The sequence below is a fragment of the Octopus sinensis genome, linkage group LG4 (genome assembly GCF_006345805.1).
Source record: "Octopus sinensis linkage group LG4, ASM634580v1, whole genome shotgun sequence".
Classification (NCBI taxonomy): domain Eukaryota; kingdom Metazoa; phylum Mollusca; class Cephalopoda; order Octopoda; family Octopodidae; genus Octopus; species Octopus sinensis.
The window spans coordinates 22,098,024-22,120,383 of NC_043000.1; the positions used below are offsets into that span (position 1 = coordinate 22,098,024).

General features: G+C 37.7%; 2 protein-coding genes and 1 non-coding gene across 3 annotated transcripts in view; 1 reads left to right on the forward strand and 2 right to left on the reverse strand.

Moving 5' to 3' along the window:
• Positions 1-790: 790 nt before the first annotated feature.
• On the reverse strand, positions 791-4,395 carry LOC115211039 (F-box only protein 5-like). Its single transcript, XM_029779903.2, has 5 exons — positions 4,166-4,395; positions 2,010-2,542; positions 1,767-1,878; positions 1,279-1,353; positions 791-1,087 (listed from the first exon to the last, which is right to left on the reverse strand). Exons 2-5 carry the CDS (start codon positions 2,540-2,542, stop codon positions 845-847), a joined length of 963 nt encoding a protein of 320 aa, XP_029635763.1. The 5' UTR covers positions 4,166-4,395; the 3' UTR covers positions 791-844.
• Positions 4,396-18,266: 13,871 nt separating this feature from the next.
• Positions 18,267-18,338, reverse strand: Trnah-gug. Its single transcript has one exon. It is a non-coding gene; the product is annotated as a tRNA-His (tRNA).
• Positions 18,339-19,267: 929 nt separating this feature from the next.
• The window catches only part of LOC115210958 (dual specificity protein kinase CLK2), a 119,123-nt gene continuing 116,030 nt past the window's right edge, over positions 19,268-22,360 (forward strand). Inside the window, exon 1 of the mRNA XM_036501893.1 lies at positions 19,268-19,648. The gene's annotated coding sequence lies outside the window, so the exon portion shown is untranslated. The remainder of the gene's footprint in view (positions 19,649-22,360) is intronic.

Consider the following 22,360-nt stretch of genomic DNA (forward strand, 5'->3'; position numbering starts at 1 on the left):
TAAAATACATCCACTTCAAAAACACTTGATCAAAGACAAGAACCAAATATTGCACTCAGATGTGGTCACAAGCACAGACACAAACACAAAAATAATAAATACTGCATTAAAGACATGTTTACTTTGGTCTCTGCTGTGTTAATAGACTTAAGTAGGTTACACTTTATCTACCCAATAAAATGACTATGAAGGCCTAATCTTGTCACATTATATAAAATACTAATTAAATTTTGACATACTTTTATATTTCTGAAAATGCTCTTACTGGTTTAGCTGTTCCAGTAATACTACCAGTTAAGAGACAGATCAGTTTATAATAGCACTTTTGTTTTATTTATTAACCATCATGTGGCTTTATATAAATATGAAGGGAATCAGAACTTGAGATAAAAGACAAGAAAGTCACATAGAAAAGGAATCTTATATACATATCACAGTCACAGATTACTTTTGGTCAATAGATTTTGTTCATAGAATGAGGAATGTGTGTGTGCTGAGACAGAGATCAATTTTAAAAGTCCATTTTAGCATGACTATTCTGATAGCCTTCCAAAGTTGCCAATCCAGATGATTTGGTTTATTTTCCTTTCATTGAGAACATCCAAATACTGTGAGGTAGATTTCAAGGATGCGAAAGGATGATAAAAAAAAAAAGATCACCAATGGTTGCTATCTCCTTGCCACTAGAATATCCGAAATCTCACAGAAGCAGCAAAGCCAGATATGTTTATGGCTGTCTTTTGGGACAGCACCATCCACTTGGTTCTCCAACAGTTGTGAACATTTTTTTATGTTATCTTTTATTTTCTAAAGATTTATGTTCTGCCTTTCCACGTTTTTGGTCTCATAGCCGCTTTAGAAACTTTTTGGCTTTTTTGGTATTGAGAATTTCTTTCGGTAACCGTTTGACACCTATGAGAACACAAGATGCTGAACCATGATAATTAGCTAAACATTTTGAGCAGTATTGGTGATTACAAACATTGTTTGTACAAACCCCTTTGTCGGCAACAGGATGGACTTTGGCTGGGTACTGACATTTTGGACACTTCTGAAGATGCTGATCATTTTGTAAAGAGGCAGCATGCTGAAAAAAAGGAAGACACATTGTTCATGTTCCTTGCTATACAAAATATTCAAATGGTGTTTGAATGTGGGAGCATGCCAAGATGTAATAATCTTACGATTTATAAATATAAATACATGGCTTTAGTACAGAACTTTCATCAGCTAATTTCTGAATTTAACAAGCAATAAGATTAAAGGGAGAAAACTCACTTGAAGAAACAATTCAGATTTTGTGACCGTCATTGATTTCTGAATATTGGTTTCACATACGCGGTTGTAGTTTTCCTGAAAAATAAAAAACATTTTGCATTTAGAATACAAATAAAATGATCAACCCTTTAAAAAAATTGCTTCCTAACCACATGGTTCCTATTTTCAATCGAACCTAGGGCTGGTGCCTTCCACTATAGTGCCGGGCCAAAGCCCCGAGTGAATTTGGTAGACGAAAGTTGAAGAAAGACCGTCGTATATATGAATACTGTGCACCACCACCATTGCTTGACAACCGGTGTTGGTTTGTTTACGTCCCCATAACTTAGCTGTCCAGCCAGAGACCGATAGACTAAATAATATTTTTTTAAATGAGGCCTGGAATCGATTCATTCGACTAAAATATATACCCCAGTATATTGACTGTAACAGGTAAACGGTAAAAGATAACTATCGATGTAGAACATTTGAAAAAATGACAAACTTACCTTATTTTCAATTGCAGCTGACCTCCTCGTTGCTTGAAACTGTTTTAACTTTATCTGTGCTTGAGGGATTTTACCACAAACGGCCTGCCACCGTTTACTGACATAATATATGCTGAGGAAGATAACGAAAATCGACATTCTATTACCAACATATACCATTTAAATTCATATTTTATGTAGAAAAAATCTGAATAAAATCCCACTGTATTTAGAAAATATAAAGGTTTAAAGTGGACAGCTTACCTGTGTACATCTTCAGGAGACAGATAGCCTACTAACTCTGTAAGAAATGCAGAAATGTTTCTTTGATCCAGTCCAGAAACAATATCACAATTTTTTCTACCTATCCTTTTGCCAATAATATTTGAACAATCGATGCTTTTCCCCAATATTGTGATATTTTCAGTATTCACACGTTTCTGAGAAACTGCATTCAGAGATCTTCGTAGTTGTTTTTTACCTAGTACATCCTCCTCTTCAGCTTCTTGCCAATCAAGCCGGTTCTGAGGAACTTGGTGGTATTCGTGATCAAGGGATACCTCAAATTTCTCAATCGACACTGGTTCTTGACTGAAGCGCTCATTTAAATTCAATGGGGTTATCGTGTTGCAGGGAGGACTAACGTAACCACTGTCGTCAAAATATTTACTACTAGGTACATCTAGAGGTGTACTAGTCAAGATAGGTTTCTTGAAGTTGGACGAATCGATGTTCTTTCTGAACCACATTTTCTTGTTGTGATGGTTGAAATATTTATCCGTAATGTCGAGAGTCATCTGAAAATAAATTACAGAAATATCTACTTTAACACATGGTCGATGTAATATTTGTAATTATTTTCAAAAATCAATAACAGGATCAGAAATAAAAGACTGCTTACAAATATTGGTAAATTCTTAAGCCTATTATTAAGTGGCGGGGCTAAAAAAAACTATGCAGTGCACGATGTATAAAAACAGCCTTTTATATCTTTCTCAAATTTGCATTATAAACATCGAAACCGTAATGTTCGGTTTCAGTTGTATAAAAATAATAATTAAATATAAGCTCGAATAAAGTCAACTAAAAAGGGACACTGCTGAACTGAAGAAAAGAAAGTTATCAAATGAAGGAAACGACGTGACGCGAACCTGGAGGGAAAAAATGGCGGTAGATTTCAAAACCCCCAATAGCTACAGAAAATGCAGAGTTGAATGATTTTGATAGACATTTTTAATATTATATTAAATGGCATTAAACAGAAATACTAATATCAAATTAGAAATAATCATTCGAGCATTAGTTATTACTTTGAAGTTTAAATTTCAAGTGACATGAAGTTGATCGAGATACCTCGGAATCAACATGATAAAATCTAGTTGGATTTTTTTCTTTTAAATCAACAAGATATTGTTTTCTAGACAAAATAAAAGAGAATGAAGTAAATTAAACTGATCTTTAGAATATATTGCTGGTTACTTAATTATAACCCAAAGGATGAAAACCAAAGCTGAATCGGCGGGATTTTTATTTGGAATGTTGCTTGATAACATCAACTATTCGTTTTATTAATAATGCCTTCATCATTAGGTAATTAAATACTTAGCTAATGATTTGAATTGTTTAATTCTTTAAAAATGTATAGAATAAACTATGTATCCACTTCGAATTAAAATCGAATTTTTTTTTTTATAATCAGAAAACAGCTGAACTAAGTATTATAATTAATGCTATATGTACGTGTGTGTATGCATGTATGTATATATATATATATGCATGTATATATATATATATATATGCATGTATGTGTATATATATATATACATATGTATACACTTGTATGTAGAGTGGATATTTCCTTAGTCAAGTATTTTAATGAGTTCTTTGCATAGAATATTTAATTTAAAAATTCCAAAATGCGCCTTGCAAACAATCAGGCGGGAACGTTCAAACTATTAAACATTTCTAATTGAAGTAAACTTCAAATAAATTGTTGACAGCATCTTAATACGATATATTAGTTTCTCAAATTTAATCCATCTTTCGACAAACTTTACATCACAGCTTCATCATTCCATTTTATCTGGTAGTGTCTAAATACAACAAGGCTAATTTAACTAGCGACATATATAGAAGTAAACAGTATGCTATTGGGATGATATAAAAAGAGACCAATAAGTAAATCGAATGGATATCTGTTAAAATAATTCGATTTTTAATTAGAGGGAAATATTTTAGGGTTTTGTAGGAAATTGAGTAATGGAGAGAAGAGGGGGGTGCACAACGTTTATTGGAAACGAAAAAAATGATTTAGCATGTTTTATCTTTGCAATAAAATAAACACATGTTTTTTGTAATAATGAAACAGAATTCCAATTATTGCTATTATTAAAACGAAAATATAAAATATAAATACTTACTTTTTGTCGATTTTTAACAAACAAGTCGGCGAGTACTGTCAATAGATTTGCGCCAAAAAAATTTTTTAGTTTAGGTATTTGAAATAGGATTGAGAAAAAGTAAAGTTCAAATATAGAAACAAGATGATCCAGTAAACAAATTCAATTACTTCTTTTGCCTCAAAACTCAAAGATTTTCAAGATTTCACTTATGAACGGTACTTTAATTTTACATGTGTAGATAGCGTTTATGATGAACGATTTTTATTTTCAAATTTGTCGACTTTTCACAACTGACCAATCAGATTACTTTCCATGCCAGACAACTGACCAATCAGATTATTTCCTAGCGATTCGGCTTTCGTTAAACTCCGATACAACAAAACATTTCATCAGTTGCTTTTTGTTTCTCCTTTTAATTTTTGTCATTTAAAAATGTACATAAGTGAAATATTTTGTTCCTATCTTGTAAAAAAGTAAAATAATCCCTAATTCGTAAAAAAAAATACCTAATAAACAAGTAGTATTAGTTTTTGTTGTTTAAATTTCCAACCAATGAAACAGAGGTTTCAGATTAGGCGGCTAAATATGTTTTGATAACAAGATATTTTTCCCGAATTTTATTTTTATTTTTATTTGTTCTTCAGAAAACGTAAAATCTACTTATATTATTTATTGTATAAATAAATACAGTATCAATATTTCTTTTTAACTAAATATTTTCACAACTGTCTCGTATGACTTTGGCACAGACTACGGATATATGCAAATGTTGGTGTAATCGATAAAAAGGCCCTTATTTGTAGAGCGATAACTTTTTCTATGAATCTACCTCGGTGGAATAAAAACCAAGTCGACTCTCCAGTGAAATTTTAACTTCGAACGTAAATAAATGTCGCATTTAATGTACTTTATTAATTCTGTCACCCTCCGTTTATTAAATGTTTCATTAATAAACTTTTTAAACTTCTAGAGCATAATGGAAAATATACAGAGTGGCGGGACAAGTTTCAAGTATTTACGTTCTGAATTCCAATAATAACAGGATTAATTTTGTTTCATTCGTCCAGAGTAGATAAAAGGAGTACCACATAAATACCGTGCCTTTCCTCCTAATCTCTGGCTTTATTTCAATGTTAGAAATAATATTTTTTCTTGATGACCCGTGGATCGATTGAGTTGTTAGAGTGTCGCAAAAACTGCCTCGCATTATTTGTTCTAGCTCTTTACGTTCTTCGTTCAGATCCCGCCGGTCTGCTTTGCCTTTCGTACTTCTGAGGGTCAATAAAATAAGTATTTGTTGAATACTGGGGTTGATATAATCGACTAACCTCCAAATGGGATGCTTTGTGCTTATGTAAGAAGAATTTTGGTGACGTGGCATAATTAACAGTTGAATTTGCAACGTAAATTTTCTTTTTCATTCTCCTTGGGGTGATAGAATTTATAGGAACTATATGCTAAGATTAATATGATGGATTACGTGCTCGACCGTACAAGTGTGTAGTTTAGGATCTTGTAAGAATTCCTTACTTAACGGATGTATTTTATATCTCGCCTCGGAAAGAACTTTCTTTCACAATTACATGCATCCAAGTTTCATCCCACCACATGACACCTTAGGAGAAATGTCTACTACTGAAGCATTGTGAATGGAACTGGGTAGACAGAAGCTGGGTGGAAGATTATCAAACTATATATATTCTTGACTTACACTAACAGCCAGCTTAACATCATTACTTGGGTACCTTTAGCAGAGACCACTTTCTTGTAAGCATTTGAGTCAGGTCTAAAAAATATTTTCTAACCACCGGTCTTGGAGGCCTGAAAAATAGTCAGGGGTACTGTTCTGTCTCCTCTGACTTAGCCATTTAAAAATGTAATCATCATCATCATCATCATCATCATCATCATCGTTTAACGTCCGCTTTCCATGCTAGCATGGGTTGGACGATTTTGACTGACGGCTGGCGAACCAGACGGCCGCACCAGGCTCCAATCTTGATCTGGCAGAGTTTCTACAGCTGGATGCCCTTCCTAACGCAACCACTCTGTAGTGTGCTTTTTATGTGCCACCAGCACGGGAGCCAGTCAGGCAGTACTGGCAATGACCTCGCTCGAATCTTTTTACACATACCACCGGCACGGGTGCCAGTAGAGTATTAGAAGGTGGTTGGGCATTGATCTGTTTATTGTTCTAAGAATAGAGGTATTGAGGTGGAAGAAAAGAGTATCTGTGTCCTTTAAAAGTATTTTAAAGGATTTAGTTTCAGTCTTTTGTACTCTGCATTCAAATCCTGAAATGTGTGAGTACAATAAGCACTAAAAATGTGCAGACAATACTTCCTCAAATGCTCAGGGGGATCATTAGAAGTAGTGGATAGTTTCTGTTACCTAGGCGACCAAGTTAGCAGTGGAAGAGGAAGTTCTGAATGTGTAATTGTTAGAATAAGGATGGACTGGTTGAAGTCCAGAGAGCTTCTGCCTTTCATCGTAACTAAGGGCCTCTCTCTCAGAGTGAAAGGCAGATTATATAATGCTTGTATATGGACAGTAATGCTCATGGCAGTGAAACATGGACCTTTGACTACAGAGGACTTGTGAAAGCTTGAAAGAAATGAAGTTATCATACCCCACTGGATGGGTAATGTCAGTGTATACCCATGATAGAATGTAAGTAATGTAAGAGGAAAACTGGGTCTAAGAGGCATCAGATGTTGTGTACAGGAGAGATGACTGTGCTGGTTTGGTCACATGATGCATATGGATGAGGACAGCTGCATAAAGAAGTGCCAAGCTCTAACTGTGGAGGAAACCCGTGGAAGTGGTTGACCCAGGAAGACGTGAGACGAAGTGGTGATAAAGGATCTTCAGATACTGGACCTCACTGAGGAAATGACAACAGACTGGGAGTTGTGGTGATTTGCTGTAATGGAAAAGACACATCAAGCTAAGTAAAATTGCAGTCATCCATATATACAGGCTTGTCTTTTACAAGTGCTGGTGCCATGTCAAATGCACTCATGCTGTTGCTGTGTAAATGCACTTGTGCCTGTGATACATGAAAAACACACTATAAAGAGGTTGGCATTAGGAAGGGCATCCAGCTGCAGAAACCGTTCCACAACAGACATTTTTGAGTCTGGACAGCTCCCTGGCTGAGCAGCTCCTGTCAAACCATCCAGCCAATGCCAGCGAAGAAAATGGACGTTAAAGGATGATTATTTTTATCACTCATTCAATACCAAGTACCAGATTCGAATGATGATTATCTCCCTTACAATTTTTAATTTTGTAACCAAATGTAAAATCATTACTGGAAGAATTCAGTTAGCTTTCTTATTTGCAGTCATCAGACCAAATTTTTTTCTCATCAGTAAATTCAAGAATACAGTTCTTTAGAGTATTTCAAACCTGCGTTTTTTTCATAATGTCTTCAAATTCTTTTGCAATATTTCAACAAACAGTGTCATCCACAGATTTTAGCTTTTAGTTGGTTATCAACATAAAAAGATTTCACAAACTTCCTATTAATTACTGACCAATAGGATAAAGGTAAAGAGTAAAGACCCTCTTTGGTCATGAATGACCATGGTATTGCTCCTAGAAAGTTCCTCTCTGAGTTACAAGTCCAGGCAAGGTGTTTATGGAAGACCAGCAGTTGCCCATGCATACCAGCCTCCTCTCTCCATGCCACTGATGTTGTCCAAGGGAAAGGCAAAGGAGCCAATACAGCTTGGCACCAGTGACGTTGCAACTCATTCTTACAGCTGAGTGAACTGGAGCAATGTGAAATAAAGTATCTTGCTCAAGAACACAACACACAGCCTGGTCTGGGAATCAAACTCACTCCCTCATCATTGTGAGCCAACGTTCTAGCCACTGAGCCATGCGCCTTTACTTCTGACAAATCCACTTACCCAAATACCTTATTCTCACACTGTTCTGGATGAGTTATATCAGGTTGATGTTTAACTCCTGAGTCTAGCCCTTCTCCATGCCATATTTTGCAAAAAGGGCCTTGTATTTTAGTTGTGCCTCTGCTATGGCTGCTCTCCATCTCTTCCCCATCCTCAAAGTGACCTTTCACAGCTGCTTTGGTGTCCTTTAATTTATGAATTACTTTGAATTCTTCCCTGATAGTGCTAAATGGAAGTCTGAGCTTACTACTTTACCTGTACAGCCCAATGTTACTCAACAGAATTGTTAGAGTATCATACAGGATGCCTTGTGGTACATGTTTCAATTCTCTTCTTTCTGATGGTAACACCTATAATGACACTGTTGCCTTTCTTCTACAAAGGTTTCTACCTTGGAGAGGGACTTTCTAGATGCTGAGAGGTGACGATGAATGACTCCTTTAATATATCTCATGGTCGATTACAATAAATACGAAAAAGGATAAATCAGTATGAGTGCCAGAGGGAAAAGAGAGAGAGAGTCTGCTCTTGATAGCCCCCCACCACCACCACCAGTCATTTTGTGGAAGACAAAAGAGACAATAAAGGATGACGTATCTGTAGCGACGAGGTGAAATCAGAAAGAGTGGTTGGTCATTAAAGTGAAAGGAAGCTGGCACTGGGTCACCAATTTGTAGACGTCTGTGTAAACATAGGGCTGGCTATGTGTTCGAAATCACATCGGGCTGTCACCATTTGTAGAACAACTGTGCAAAGGAGAGGTGACGATGAATGGCTCCTTTAATACATCGCACGGTCGATTACAATAAATACATAAAAGGATAAATGAGTATGAGTGCCAGAGGGAAAAGAGAGAGAGTCCGCTACAGTCTCACAAAATACAGAGACTCCCAGACAAAACTTTTAACCGTTATCATATTTCTACATGGTGTATTGGGTTGTTAGATAATTTTTTTCATTTAATTCAATCCTTTCCAAAGTTATTTGAATTAAAACATTTCTATCATATGGTTTATGATTTTTTTTTTTCTGTAGCTCTATTCTTCCTCTGCAACATTTGTTTATTATTTTTCAAATTTGAAGTTGACAGGGCCATAAAAGAAAAGAGACGGGTTTGAAAAGAGTGGAAAAGCAGGGGTAGCAGAGAACCATATTAGGTAGCTAAAAGGGAAGTTAGGTGTCAGGTTTATCTAGTTAGAGCAGAAGCAGAAAGGAAGAAATTTGCCAATGTTTTACAGCATGAAGATCAGAGGCTTGAAGTGTCAGAGAGAGTCAAGATGTGGAGAGAAGTGTGTACCGATGAATAATGGTGTAGTTGCACTTAGCAAGTCTGAAAAGAAGGAGGCATGGAAGAGCTTCTATGAAAGGCTGTTAAAAGTGGAGAATAAATGGGAGAAAGGGAGTCTTCCCTATGCGAACCCAACAGAGGGATCAGCTATTCTAGTTGACAGCAGTATGATACATGAAGACAGGGAAAATTACTGGTCTATCAGGAATCACTGCTGAGATGCTTAAAATATCTAGTAGAGTAAGATATGGTCTAGTCGCCTGAATAGAGTTAATCAGGTTATCCAGGAAGGTATAATCTACAGTGGCTGATGTGGCAGAATCATAGTCAGCTGCTACAATGGTAAGGGAGATGTCTTAGATTGAAATAATTATATAGGCACCAAAATGCTGGAGTTATGGAGAGAGTTATAGCCCAGTTAATTAGGAACAGAATTAGACTAGATAAAATGCAGTTTGACTTTTTGATGGGGAGAAGCATGCTATTTTCTTAGTCTAGCAATTGTAAGAGAAGTATTTAGCTAAGATTAAGCTGTTTTATATGGCATTTGTTGATCTAGAGAAAGCCTGTGGCAGAGTGCCTTGCTGTGTGATGTGGTGGTTTCTGAGGAAGCTAGCAGTAGGTAACTGGCTTGTGAAAGCCATACAGGCCATATGTTGTTAGTAAGGTAAGCATTAGCCATGAGCACAATGACAAATTTAGTGTACAGCTAGGTATTCACAAGACTAGGTCCCATAGTAAGTACCCATGGGAACTACTGTATGCTGATGATCTTGCTCTCAAAGCAGAATCTGTAACAGAACTAGAAAAGAAATTCCAGCAGTTAAATAAAATCTGGAATCAAAGGGCCTTAAAGTTAACTTAGCATAAGCCAAGGTTCTAGTAAGCATGAAATCAGACAGTACCCCACCCACTTCAGGTAAATGGCCTTGTTTGATACAGAGGAAAGGTGGAGGCAGGAATTCCATTTGGTGTACCCTGTGCAAGCTATGGGTACACAAGAGGTGCAGTGGAATAATAAGAAAAGTGAACAAAATAGCGTTTATATATGAAAGATGTTCAGGAGCCATAAAGTCTACAGATACATGACAAACTGATTCCCTTAAATACCCTGGAGGCTCTCTAGAAGTAGTGGATAATTTCAGTTACTTAAGGGATCTAATTAGTAGTGGAGGAGGATGTACTGAAAGTGTAATTGTTAGAAAAAGAATACAATGGAGAAAGTTCAGAGAGCTTTTGTCTGATGGCAATCAAGGGTTTCTCTCCAAGTGAAAGGAAGATTATATCATGTATGTGTATGAACAGCAATGCTACATGGTAGTTAGACATGGGTCTTGAATGCAGAGGACAAGTGAAGACTAGAGAGAAATGAAGCTGGTATGCTCCATTGTATATGCAATATCTGTGTACATGTTGTTGTTTGTTCCTTCTTGAGCCACGCCTGGCTCATAAGGGCCGGTTTCCTTGGCATATATTCCGATTCCCCAACTGGATAAGATGCCAGTCCATCACAGGTGAGCTGCAAGATGCAGGAGGAAAGAGTGAGAGAAAGTTGTGGCGAAAGAATCAGCAGAAGTTCGCCATTATCTTCTGCCAGAGCCGTGTGGAGCTTAGGTGTTTCGCTCATAAACACACACATCGCCCGGTTTGAGATTCGAACCTGCGATCCCTTGACTACGAGTCCACTGCTCTAACCATTAGGCTATGTACCTCCACAATATCTGTGTACATGTGTGATGAATGCTAATGTACTGAGAGAAAAGTTAGGCATAAGAGGCATTAGATGCAGTGTGCAAGAGTTGATTCAGTCATATGATGCATATGGATGTGGACAGTTGCATAAAGAAGTGCTGATCATTGACAGTGGATGGAACTTGTGGAATAGGGCATTTATTTGGTGGTGGTCACAGCAGTTATGAATTTTTGTTCTTTCAGGTTTGTTCATTCACAGATGCACTTGTGGCGCCAGTTCTTTTTCATTTGGTCTTATTTGGTAGTGGTCACGGTACTTTTCAGATATCTCACTCCCATTAAAAAATTGTTATCTCCCCACTAAAAAGTTGAGTTTATGTGGCAACAAGAGATTGAATTAAAAGTGTTAGATCCTTTTGATTCAATACTTCAATACATTATTGATGTTTCGCCGCCTCAATAGGCAGGGTATGATTTGTTATAGAAACATTATTAGGCATAGGAGTGACTGTGTGGTAAGTAGCTTGCTTATAAACCACATGGTTCCAGGTTCAGTTCCATTGTGTGGTACCTTGGGCAAGTGTCTTCTACTATAGCCTCGGGCCGACCAAAGCCTTATGAGTGGATTTGGTAGACAGAAACCAAAAGAAGCCCATCGTATATATGTATATATATATATATATGTGTGTGTGTGTGTGTGTGTGTCTATGTATGTATGTGTGTGTATATGTTTGTGTGTCTGTGTTTGTCCCCACACCACCGCTTGACAACCGATGCTGGTGTGTTTATTGTGTTTATGTCCCCGTAACTTAGTAGTTCAGCAAAAGAGACCGATAGAATAAGTACTAGGCTTACAAAGAATAAGTCCTGGGGTCGATTTGCTCGACTGAATAGGCGGTGGTCCAGCATGGCCACAGTCAAATGACTGAAACAAGTAAAAGAGAGATTCAGCAAGATGTTTATTTTTTTCCGTTTTCATGTTTATTAATTTTTTTCAGTTTTGTATTATCTATATATATAAAACTCTAGTTGTGTGAGTGTCTGTCCCCTTCGATTTAGATTCCTAACTCCTCCCACATTTTGCGGTGCAGTTTAACCAAATTCGGGTATCTTATAGTCGTGATTCATATCGAGCCCGTCTGACTATTAGCGCGCGTCAACGATGAGTCTACGATTTTAAAAATAATTTAACATCATTTTTTATTCCATTTTAATGCATAAAATGCATCGTGTGTCGATGGCGGCGGAGTTGGCGTCCACACTCACAGCTGCACCTGTTTGCTTCTCCCCCTTCCCTCCCTCGTGAAGCTGTGGGGAAGGGAGTGTAAAGAAATCAACGTCGTAAAGCGTTGTGAAGGAAACCAACGTTCTTTTAGAACAACGACTTCATGGCTTGAAGACACCAAAACAAAAATGGCTAAGAAAGCCCGAATTTATAAGGGAAGTAACTCTCTAAAAATGCTTATATAGTTATTTCCCTTACAAACCCGAGCAACGCCGGGCGATACTGCTAGTTTTTTATAAAAATATTATCAGATTCAATAAGATGCTTAATCTTTTCACTTTTCATGTTTATTAATTTTTGCTTTATTGAGCGTTAATCAATTTTTTAGTTAGGGGAGATAACCCAATTTTTTAATGGGGTGATTATAACTAAAAAGTACCATAGTCACAATAGTTATGCTCTTTCCTTTTTTTTTTCTTTTCTTTCAGGTTTGTTGCAATTGTATTTCAAACCCTTCGTCTAATTTTGAATTTGCTGTACTTTCTTGGTGGCCATTCCAGGCATTCACCACTTGGTAGATTTTATGTGGCTGCTTACTCTTTCCATTGCCAACCCGCACCTGTTTCCAAGCAAAGTAATATTTCCCCATGGCCAGACATGTTTGCACAGAATATTAGAAGTGGAAGACATTCATTTACAACAATCATGTGATGTCCACTCACACACACAAACATATATATGCAACAGGCTTCTTTCAGTTTCTGTCTACCAAATCTGCTCACAAGGATTTTGTCAGCTTGAAGCTATGGTAGAAGACACTTGCTCAAAGTGTCATGTATAGAAGAATATATCACTGTTATCAGTCATTTGAACTGGTCATTAATATATACATCAAGCAACAAATGACCAAGCACAAACCCTTATGATATGCCTCTCACTACCTATTTCTTTACTATCCACAAGGGGCTAAACACCGAGAGGATAAACAAGGACAGACAAACGGATTAAGTCGATTATATTGACCCCAGTGCGTAACTGGTACTTATTTAATCGACCCCGAAAGGATTAAAGGCAAAGTCGACCTCGACAGAATTTGAACCCAGAACGTTCACACAGATGAAATACCGTCAAGCATTTTTGCCTGGCATGCTAACGTTTCTGCCAGATCACCGCCTTAGCCTCTCACTACCTGCTGTCACATAAATGTTTCCTCGTCAACAACAACCCTTTTAGTCAATGCAGAATACTTCCAACAATATTGTAGCACCTCGGTTTATTCAGTTGCTTCCTGTGCTTAACCAGTTATATCACAGTCAATCTACCAGGCATGAAATGAAATTGTTTGTCATGAAACAGGTTGGGGATGGGTGTAGGCTAGCCATCTGAAGGAGTCATGGGAGAGTATCATTGGGCACTTTTAAAACTAGAGAAGCCCATCTCTTTCCAAGTTGGAACACAGTTAATTTCATCCAGTGACTGAGAGGGGAAAAGATAGACAGAGAATAAAGTGAGAAAGACGGAAAAAAAATGAGAAAAAGTGAGAAACAGGGAAAAGAGGGAGAGAAAGAATTGACTCCAATACTGTCTTGGAATTTTGTTTATTGATCATAAAAGGATGAAAATCAAAGTTGACCTTGGTGGGGACTGAATTCAGAATATAAAGAGCTGAAATAAATACCACAAATATCAGTCGATAGAACATTAGAAATTCTGTCCAATGTTCTATTGACTGTGAACTCACACCCCTGTACTTAACTGATTCAGTTTCTTCATATGTCTGATAATCTTTTCCTCACAGTGGCTTCAATAATCTTACACATGATGTTGGTATGATGAATTAGTTGATAATCTCTTGTATCACATCCCTCCAGATGGCCAGTCACCCAACCAACACCTCAGCAGGTCACATTTTGTTATTAACGATGCAGGGGTAGTTGTTTACTTACTGAGCTGTATATAGAAACACTGAAGGCATTACTGCATGGTTAATAAGTTTACTCCAAAGCCATTTCATCTCCAGGTCTGTTCCTGCTGCTTGGCATTTTCAGTAAAGTTTTCTAGCAAAACTGGAATTAGATATATTGAAACTGTCCTAAGCTTGTCATCATGATCTTTCTCATCCCCCGCCTCATCATTTAATTGCTGTTTTCCATGCTGGCATGGATTGGAATTCTGAGCTACAGGACTTCATCGTTCTTTTATGTGACTTTGGCACTGGATGCCCTTTCTAATGCCAGTCACTTAAAAGTATGTATTGAGTACTTTTTCATGTCACAAGCACTATTGAAGTCACTTACAAGACTTGAAGAGAAAAGGAGTCATCTGTGTGTTTTGGAGTTTAATTTCAAAGAGAAGTAGGTGACTTTATGCCATTTGTTGAGAAACTAAAGTATGACAGAGGACGGGCACAGGTGTCTTGTTTGCTATTGAGAAGATACAAAGCTACTCCATATTATACAAGACTGGCTGGAAGTAGCTGGAAAGAAGATAGAGATAATGGTGATGAGGTGTGAAAGTGAACTCTCAAGGCACAAGAAGATAAGCATAAAAGAGGGTACAGGCAGTAGATGAGGAGGGAAGGAGAGGTTGGGAGCTTCATGAGAATGTGAAAGTAACAGATGCGATTAAAGGAGAATATAGTGAGTGATGTAAAAAGTTTGCTTCCCTTTCACATGGTTCTGGGTTCAGATCACTGCGTGACACCTTGGACAAGTGTCTTCGGCTATATTCTTTGGCCAATCAAAGCCTTGTGAGGGGATTTGGTTGATGGAAACTGAACGCAGTTCATCATCATATATATATATATATATATATATATTATATATATATATATATATATATATATATATAATAAAACGGAAAATATGTGTGTGTACTGGCCTTTTGCTTGAGCCCCTCCTTAAAATCAATATTTTTCATCCAATCTCGTTCATGCTGGTGACATACATCACTTATATTCCAGAGATGGTCATAGACTCTTCAAATTTTCCACATAATAAGTATATCCGCCCCTAGGGGATGAAAACACCTCATAGGTAAATAACAAATACCAACGATCGTTGCTTCAAGGGACACTACTCTTGATGACGTTACGCTACTTTCACTTTGTCTTCTAGTACAGTTTTTACAATACCCATTCACAGCAAACTGCCGATATTTGCACATTAGTACTTCTTTGAGGTAGCTATGCAATTTGAATCAACTTTTAATTATATTTTAAATGCCTTCAGAAGTTAATCCATATTATATATATTCTCTGCTTTTGCACGTACAAAGTTGTGATAGTTATACAGTTTTTATAATGCCCGTTCACTGCAAACTGCCGATATTTGCACGTTAGCACAGGGCTGTTTTTGCACCTACAAATGCAGCTCCCACCACTCTTAACTACGACTTACTCAGTAAGCTACCTTCTCAAGAACGTTGTTACAGATCAGTTGATACCGTTATCGACCCCGATCAGATTACACACTTTCCATCAGAATTTCTCAACTCCCAACAATTCTCCAGGACTCCCTCCCCATGAACTTCACTAAAAAGTCGGTTGCCCTGTCATCCTCCTACGCAGTCCAAATGCATCCACACTCTGCAATGGAACTTGCCTTGTGGTCAAACAAATGATGGATTACGTCATTGAAGCCCAAATTATCACAGGACACGGCAAAAACAATACCGTTTTTATTCCAAAAATTCCGCTAACCCCAACAGACTGCGCCGACCGTGTGCAGGTACCTCAGTTCCTTGTCAAACTCAGCTTCGCTATGGCAATTAACAAGGCTCAAGGTCAATCGCTGAAAGTTGTCAGATTGGACCTTCGAACGTCATGCTTTTCACATCGTTGTTCCAGAGTTGGCGATTCAGATAACTTATTCATCTATGTTCCTGAAGGAAAAACTAAAAATGTCGTCTTCAAAGCAGCCCTACTGTAGTTACTCTTCTACTGCAATCTTCACATCTACGCCAAACTGTAGCTATTAGCAATCAGAATTTCTACAAGCATTTCCTTGATATATATGGGATAAAGTGGTGAGAGTGGATCTTCAGGCGTTGGGCTTCACAGAGGGAATAACAGGGGACACATGAAGCTAAGTAAAATCATGGTTGTCCTTGCATACAGGCATGTCCTTTGCATCTTTCTCCTGCTGACCATTCATAATCTTGAAGGGTTGTGGGTGCCGATGCCACGTAAAAAGCACCCGTACTGGTACCACATAAATGCAGCGTAAAAGCACCCAGTACACTCTGTAAAGTGGTTGGTGTTAGGAAGGGCATCCAGTCATAGAAACCATGCCGAAATACACATGGAGCTTGGACCGCTCTTCAGCTGACCAGCAACTGTCAAACTGTCCAATTCCTGTCAGCTTGGAAAACAGACATTAAATGATGATGATATATGTATGTAAAAACTTTCACTTCCTTTTCCGAGATTTGAAACCGATTCTAAAGATTCTCGCTCGTCTGATCCTCCACTGTCCAGGCACGAAAGAAATTTCTTTGTCCAGTCAAAAAGTGATGGATGGATTTGCCTTCGACCTACGACTGGAGCTGTGTCATTTAAGGTTCAAGTGGACAGGAGGCGACCTACATAAGTAGAAATTACTCCTGTGGTATGTATGTCCTTCTAGCTGTCATGACCATTATAAATACAGTCAGATAGACATCAAGCGGAAGTCCGTCAAAGGGCTGTAGATAGCCATCACCAGGCGAACTGTCAAGAGACAAGCAGACAGCCAGCGAGTAACTTGCGCCAGTCAAGCAGCCAACATAGAACCTCATATTCAGCATGAACGACCTAATACAGTAGCAGTTGCAGAACATAAACAGACACCACCGAATGACCAACGAACACACAGACACAAAACATCACATCGACACAGTATTTCCCCTGTTTATTTTCTTCTTCGCCAACTCGAAGCAAGTTGGTAATGTCATGTAGTGAATTTTTTGGTGTATACAACAAGTAAATGCAAGTCTCGATTAAATTATTTAAACCAAAATCTGTTTTACTTTGATGTCGTCCACATGCCTATTTCATCTGCTGCACCATCCCGCTACATATATATGTACGTATGTCATTGTGTTCGTCCCTTTGACAACTGGTGTATTTATGTCCCCGTAACTTAACGGTTCGGCAAAACGAATTAGATAGAATAGGTAACAGGTTTTAAAATAATAAGTGTTAAGGTTGATTCACTTGACCAAAAAGTTCTGCATGAACGCAGTCTAATGAGTAAGAAATAAAGAATATCTTTTGCTGATTTACAGCAAAGTTCCTACTGCAGAAATGGTGGCGAGCTGGCAGAATCGTTAGCACGCTAGGTGAAATGCTTAGCGGTATTTCGTTCGCCGCTACGTTGCGAGTTCAAATTCCGCCGAGGTCGACTTTGTCTTTCATCCTTTCGGGGTCGATTAAATAAGTACCAGTAATGCACTGGGGTCGATATAATCGACTTAATCCGTTTGTCTGTCCTTGTTCGTCCCCTCTGTGTGTAGCCCCTTGTGGGCAGTAAAGAAATAGGTATTTCGTCTGTCTCAACGTCCTGAGTTCAAATTCCAACGAGATCGACTTTGCCTTTCAGGGTCGATAAATTAAGTACCAGTTGCGTATTAGGGGTTCAATCTAATCGACTGGCCCCCTCCCCCAAAGTTTCGGGGTCCTTGTGCTTTTCTGAGTATTCTGGAAGAATCGATAGCTCGCCGGCCAAAATGCTTAGCGTCGGCCGAGGTCGATAAAGCAATACCAGTCGAGTACTGAGTCGATATAATCAGCTGTCCCCCAAATTGGTGACCTCGTGCCATAGCCAATATTTTGTATTCGCATTACAGAAACTTCCACACAGTAAACTAGTCCTTAGCTCGATGGCAACCTAGAGACCTTCAAATTACGGCTGAAAACACAATTGCAAAAAATACTTTGAAAATCCAGTTACACCCACTTAATTTCTACGAAACTGAAGAAAAAAAATTATTAAAGAAAAACTAAAATAATAGGGAGGCTGCCGTGACCAGGATTCGAACCTGGGTTACCACGGCCACAACGTGGGGTCCTAACCACTAGACGATCACGGCTATGAACCTCCCACTATCATTTGCTTTACTTTTAATATATGAATTCATTTCCCTGAAGTAACCGTCTTTGTGTTGATGTTTTTATATTTATTTTTTTACCTTTATCCTTTATGATAGAAACAAATTGCTTTTATTGTATAAGTCGGTAAAATAACTGGATATGATTACTTTTCTGATTGCTAGTTTTATTATAGTCATCGTACAAATCGTTAAATGTTTTTATATATCTTCTTTCGTTATGCATTAAGCTTCTTTTTTGCTTATTGAAAAAACGTTCATATTAAATTCCTTCTTCGTGATATTTGCAGAAATATTGTTTCACTATTACTGTATAGATCCGCTTTCATAGTTCTTTTTTTAAGTATTCAACCTTATTTGACTACTTCTAAAATTTGTGACATATGTATCAAATAATTTCCCAGTCAGTAAATCAATTTAACGATTTTAAAACATCTATTGTATATACACACACACATACACTTAAATACACACACATACACACACACATACACTTAAATACACACACATACACACTCATTCAAACAGACACACGCACACGTACATATATATATTTATATGAGAATTGCTGCCTGTCCAAAATATATAGGAACGAAGACGGAACTGTTTATATTATTATTTCAGTGGTGTTTGACAGAATATGAACTAAAAGAACAATTATTTTTCTTCTGAATCAGTTTATCGGTTTATTTCTGACTCGAAATTTACAAACATTTCCCACTACTATTACTATTCCAAGATAATATTACAAAATGCAGTTAATATATCACATGTCTTTGGGCATTTTATATTTTTCGTTATCTTTTCCCCAACATTCCTGTTGTTCGTTTCTGTAACTCTGTGGTGTTTATTTCATATACATTACCTAAAATAGCAGTGTTTCCAACGATTATATTATGATTGTGTATAAAATCTGGCTTCTATGAAGTTGGCCTAAAATATTGTCGCTGGAATATATATATCTGTATCATTTTAGTTTCTTCTTTTTACTGGCGTCAATCATTTGGGCTTGCGACCATTCTAGGACACTTCCTTGCTGGATTATAATCGATCGATCGATAATATATCGAACAAACCCTGTGCTTAATTTCAAGTCTGATACTTAATCCTTTTTATCCCTCCTGTATGTGATTAGCCCACCAATGATTGGGGGTCATTTAGTATTTTGAGAAATACGAAGCAAAACATGCTAACGTCTGGTGTCCAAATAGAAAATCGGAATTAAATAAAAGATTAACTCTACCAAAACCAGAAGCAAAACATACAAAATCGCAAACGGAACTCATGTAAAGGTAAGCAATACAAAAACTATTAAGGAATTTATTTGGGAGTTGTCTGTGTTCGCGGTAAAATCAAATGTAGTTTATATGGTTTATCATACTGGCACAACGCAACCAATCTGAAGAATCAAGTGTTTTTTCTTGGAAAGATGTAAACTTATTTCTTTTGAGTATTCGGGATAGCCAAGTTACTTCTTTGGTACATTTTGCATTATTATGTTTTTTTTCAATTGCCGCCGCTTCGATCACAGATTACCGAAACGGTCATATACCAATCGATTGAATCAGTCAAGTGTGCCTTGCATTTATTTCATTGACAACAAAATGTATGAACGGAGTATATCAACTTTGACGGCATTTGAACTCAGAACAGGAGGTGAGGGTACGAAATATTGCCCCTGAAATGTATCTATCATAACATAAAAATAAAAAAAAAAAGAATTAAAGTTTTCTATAAAGCAATTTTTATTTTCATATATAAGATGTAACAGTAAAAATTTGTAACGGTTGAGGCTGAGTTTGTTACTGCTGTGATTGATTTGCAAACAATAAGATGGATTTGGTGCACATTAGGATGAAATGTCGGAGTCGTAATCAGTTTGTAAGGATTGGTTCTTCGTTGATTGCCATTATGTAAAGATGAAAGAACAGTGATTGAAGTTGGTAAGAAAATACATATTTTTACCGTTACACTGAATATACCTTGCCTCGACGGGCAGGTGATAAAATCCTAGAGCATGCGTAGTAAAGTTAGATGTGGTAGATTTTCCTTGTATAGTTTTGTGTACACGTTTTCTTAGCAGTAACCCACTGATAGCGATAGAATGATGTTGTAAGAGAACAGAAATAGAGCTAGTGAAAATTGTAGGGTCGTGGGAAGTTGTTTCATTGTTGCTGACAATAAGTTTCATTTCTCCCTCTGACCATTGTCTTTAGTAGCTGCCTTGCTTGTGTTCATGATTCTAACATTCTGCTCACTAACTGATGGTAGTTGTCTCTGACATGAGCCGACTAACTGAGTTGTCACCAAGGGACTAACTTATTTCTTTATTTGTCAATGAATGACACACAGAGAGGGGACAATACAAGACAATACAAAACATTTAGGTTTGGGAGTTATGACTTAATGGAAATCGGAAAAATGAAATCGAGAATCGTATAAAAATTTCTGCGATTATATATTTAGTTTCTTTTCAAAGCCGTTTGCAATCAAACGTTCAGTTTACCAGGGCTGCTCCCTGTCCCCACTTCTGTATGTGCTGGTTCTTGAGTCACTGCTGTGGAGGTTGGAGGTCACGAGGGTGGGGAGACCTGCGTGGTTTTTGTGACGGTCTGAAAGTGATGGCATATGTGGATGATGTCACCATCAGCATGTCTGATGAAGGGCAGCTACCTTGTGTAGAAGACGCCATTAAAAGATATGAAGTGGTGGCAGGACCAAAAATTAACCAGGAAAAATCAGTCGGCTTGCAACTCGGCGCCTGGAGGGGCAAGTTGAAGCCTCCCAATAGCATCATGGGACGTTGGACAGAGGTCCCAGTTAAACTGCTTGGAGTCTGGTTTGGTTCAGATCTCCAGTTGGAGCAAAACTGGAGTGAGGTCATGGGCAAGGTGAGGCCATAACCCAGACTTGGTCTGGGAGGTCGCTATCCTTGCTAGGGAGGGCAGAGGTTGCGCAGGTGTTTATAGCATCTTGAATAACCTACCACCTAACCGTTGTACCTTGTCCTGGTTTGTGGCTGAACAAGTTGGAACAGATCCTTTTCCACTTTTTGTGGGAGGGGAAACCACCACTTGTGAGGTGTTCCATTTGCTGCCAGAAACCACTAAAGGGTGGGTTAAGGATGCCTTGGTTGATGATGTGCATGTATGCGTGAGGCTGAGACACCTCTGGCTCTACCTGGATGGTGAACGGGTGTGGTCACCGCATGTCAAATTCTTCCTGCCACATTTGACGTCCCTGTGGGACGTAGGAGCATGGATCATGTGGAGACCAAAAACCAAATGACTAACTGATTTTTGCTTGGGGGTTTTTGTTTTTATAATTATCTAGAAGGATAGACATATCATTGAGAACAATAAATTTAGTTGGTTGTCTTGTTATCTTAATTCTAGCTTTTGGTGAAATAGAAGAGGTTAGAAGGGTCAAGTGGTGAAGACATTATTTTGGCCTAGCTAAGGCATCTGTCAAATGTAAACTGTCACAGAAAGAGAAAAGTTCTGTTGAAGTGTTAATTTAAATTTGGCTATCTAGGATCGAATCCACTTCATGCCTGCAAGCTCCACTACAAACATATAAACATGGACATCTTTTAGAACATTGTCATTTTATAAGATTTTGCTGGCAAATTTTCAAATTTACATAAACATTTATTTACATGAAGAAAATTACCAGAGAACTTTTGTCTAATTCTTCCAAATATTGAAACCATTCGTGCGGAATTTTGTGTTTTTCATCAAAGTGACTGGTCATACACCAGAAGAAAAAGACAAAGTTACCATAGGTGGGATTTGATCTTAGAATGTAGGTGTTGTAATTAAATATTGTGTATACATTTTGGCCAAGGCTCTGACTCTGCCTGTCCAACTCTGTCCCCCGTTAAATGTTGATCCTTTCAGTAACTGAATATTTTGACAGGTTTAGACAACAGGCAAACTTGTATTCCTGCAAGGTACCCAAGATGTGAATGGAATTATAACAAATTAACTGGATTGATTAAACAC

What these genes read in the sequence shown, in the direction of transcription:
- LOC115211039 (XM_029779903.2), bottom strand. Translation starts at nt 2,542, where the DNA reads ATGACTCTCGACATTACGGATAAATATTTCAACCATCACAACAAGAAA. An exon ending in CAGCTGCAATTGAAAATAAG is followed by an intron (nt 1,354 to 1,766) that starts GTAAGTTTGTCA and finishes TTTATTTTTCAG; the next exon opens with GAAAACTACAACCGCGTATG. An exon ending in AATCTGAATTGTTTCTTCAA is followed by an intron (nt 1,088 to 1,278) that starts GTGAGTTTTCTC and finishes CCTTTTTTTCAG; the next exon opens with CATGCTGCCTCTTTACAAAA.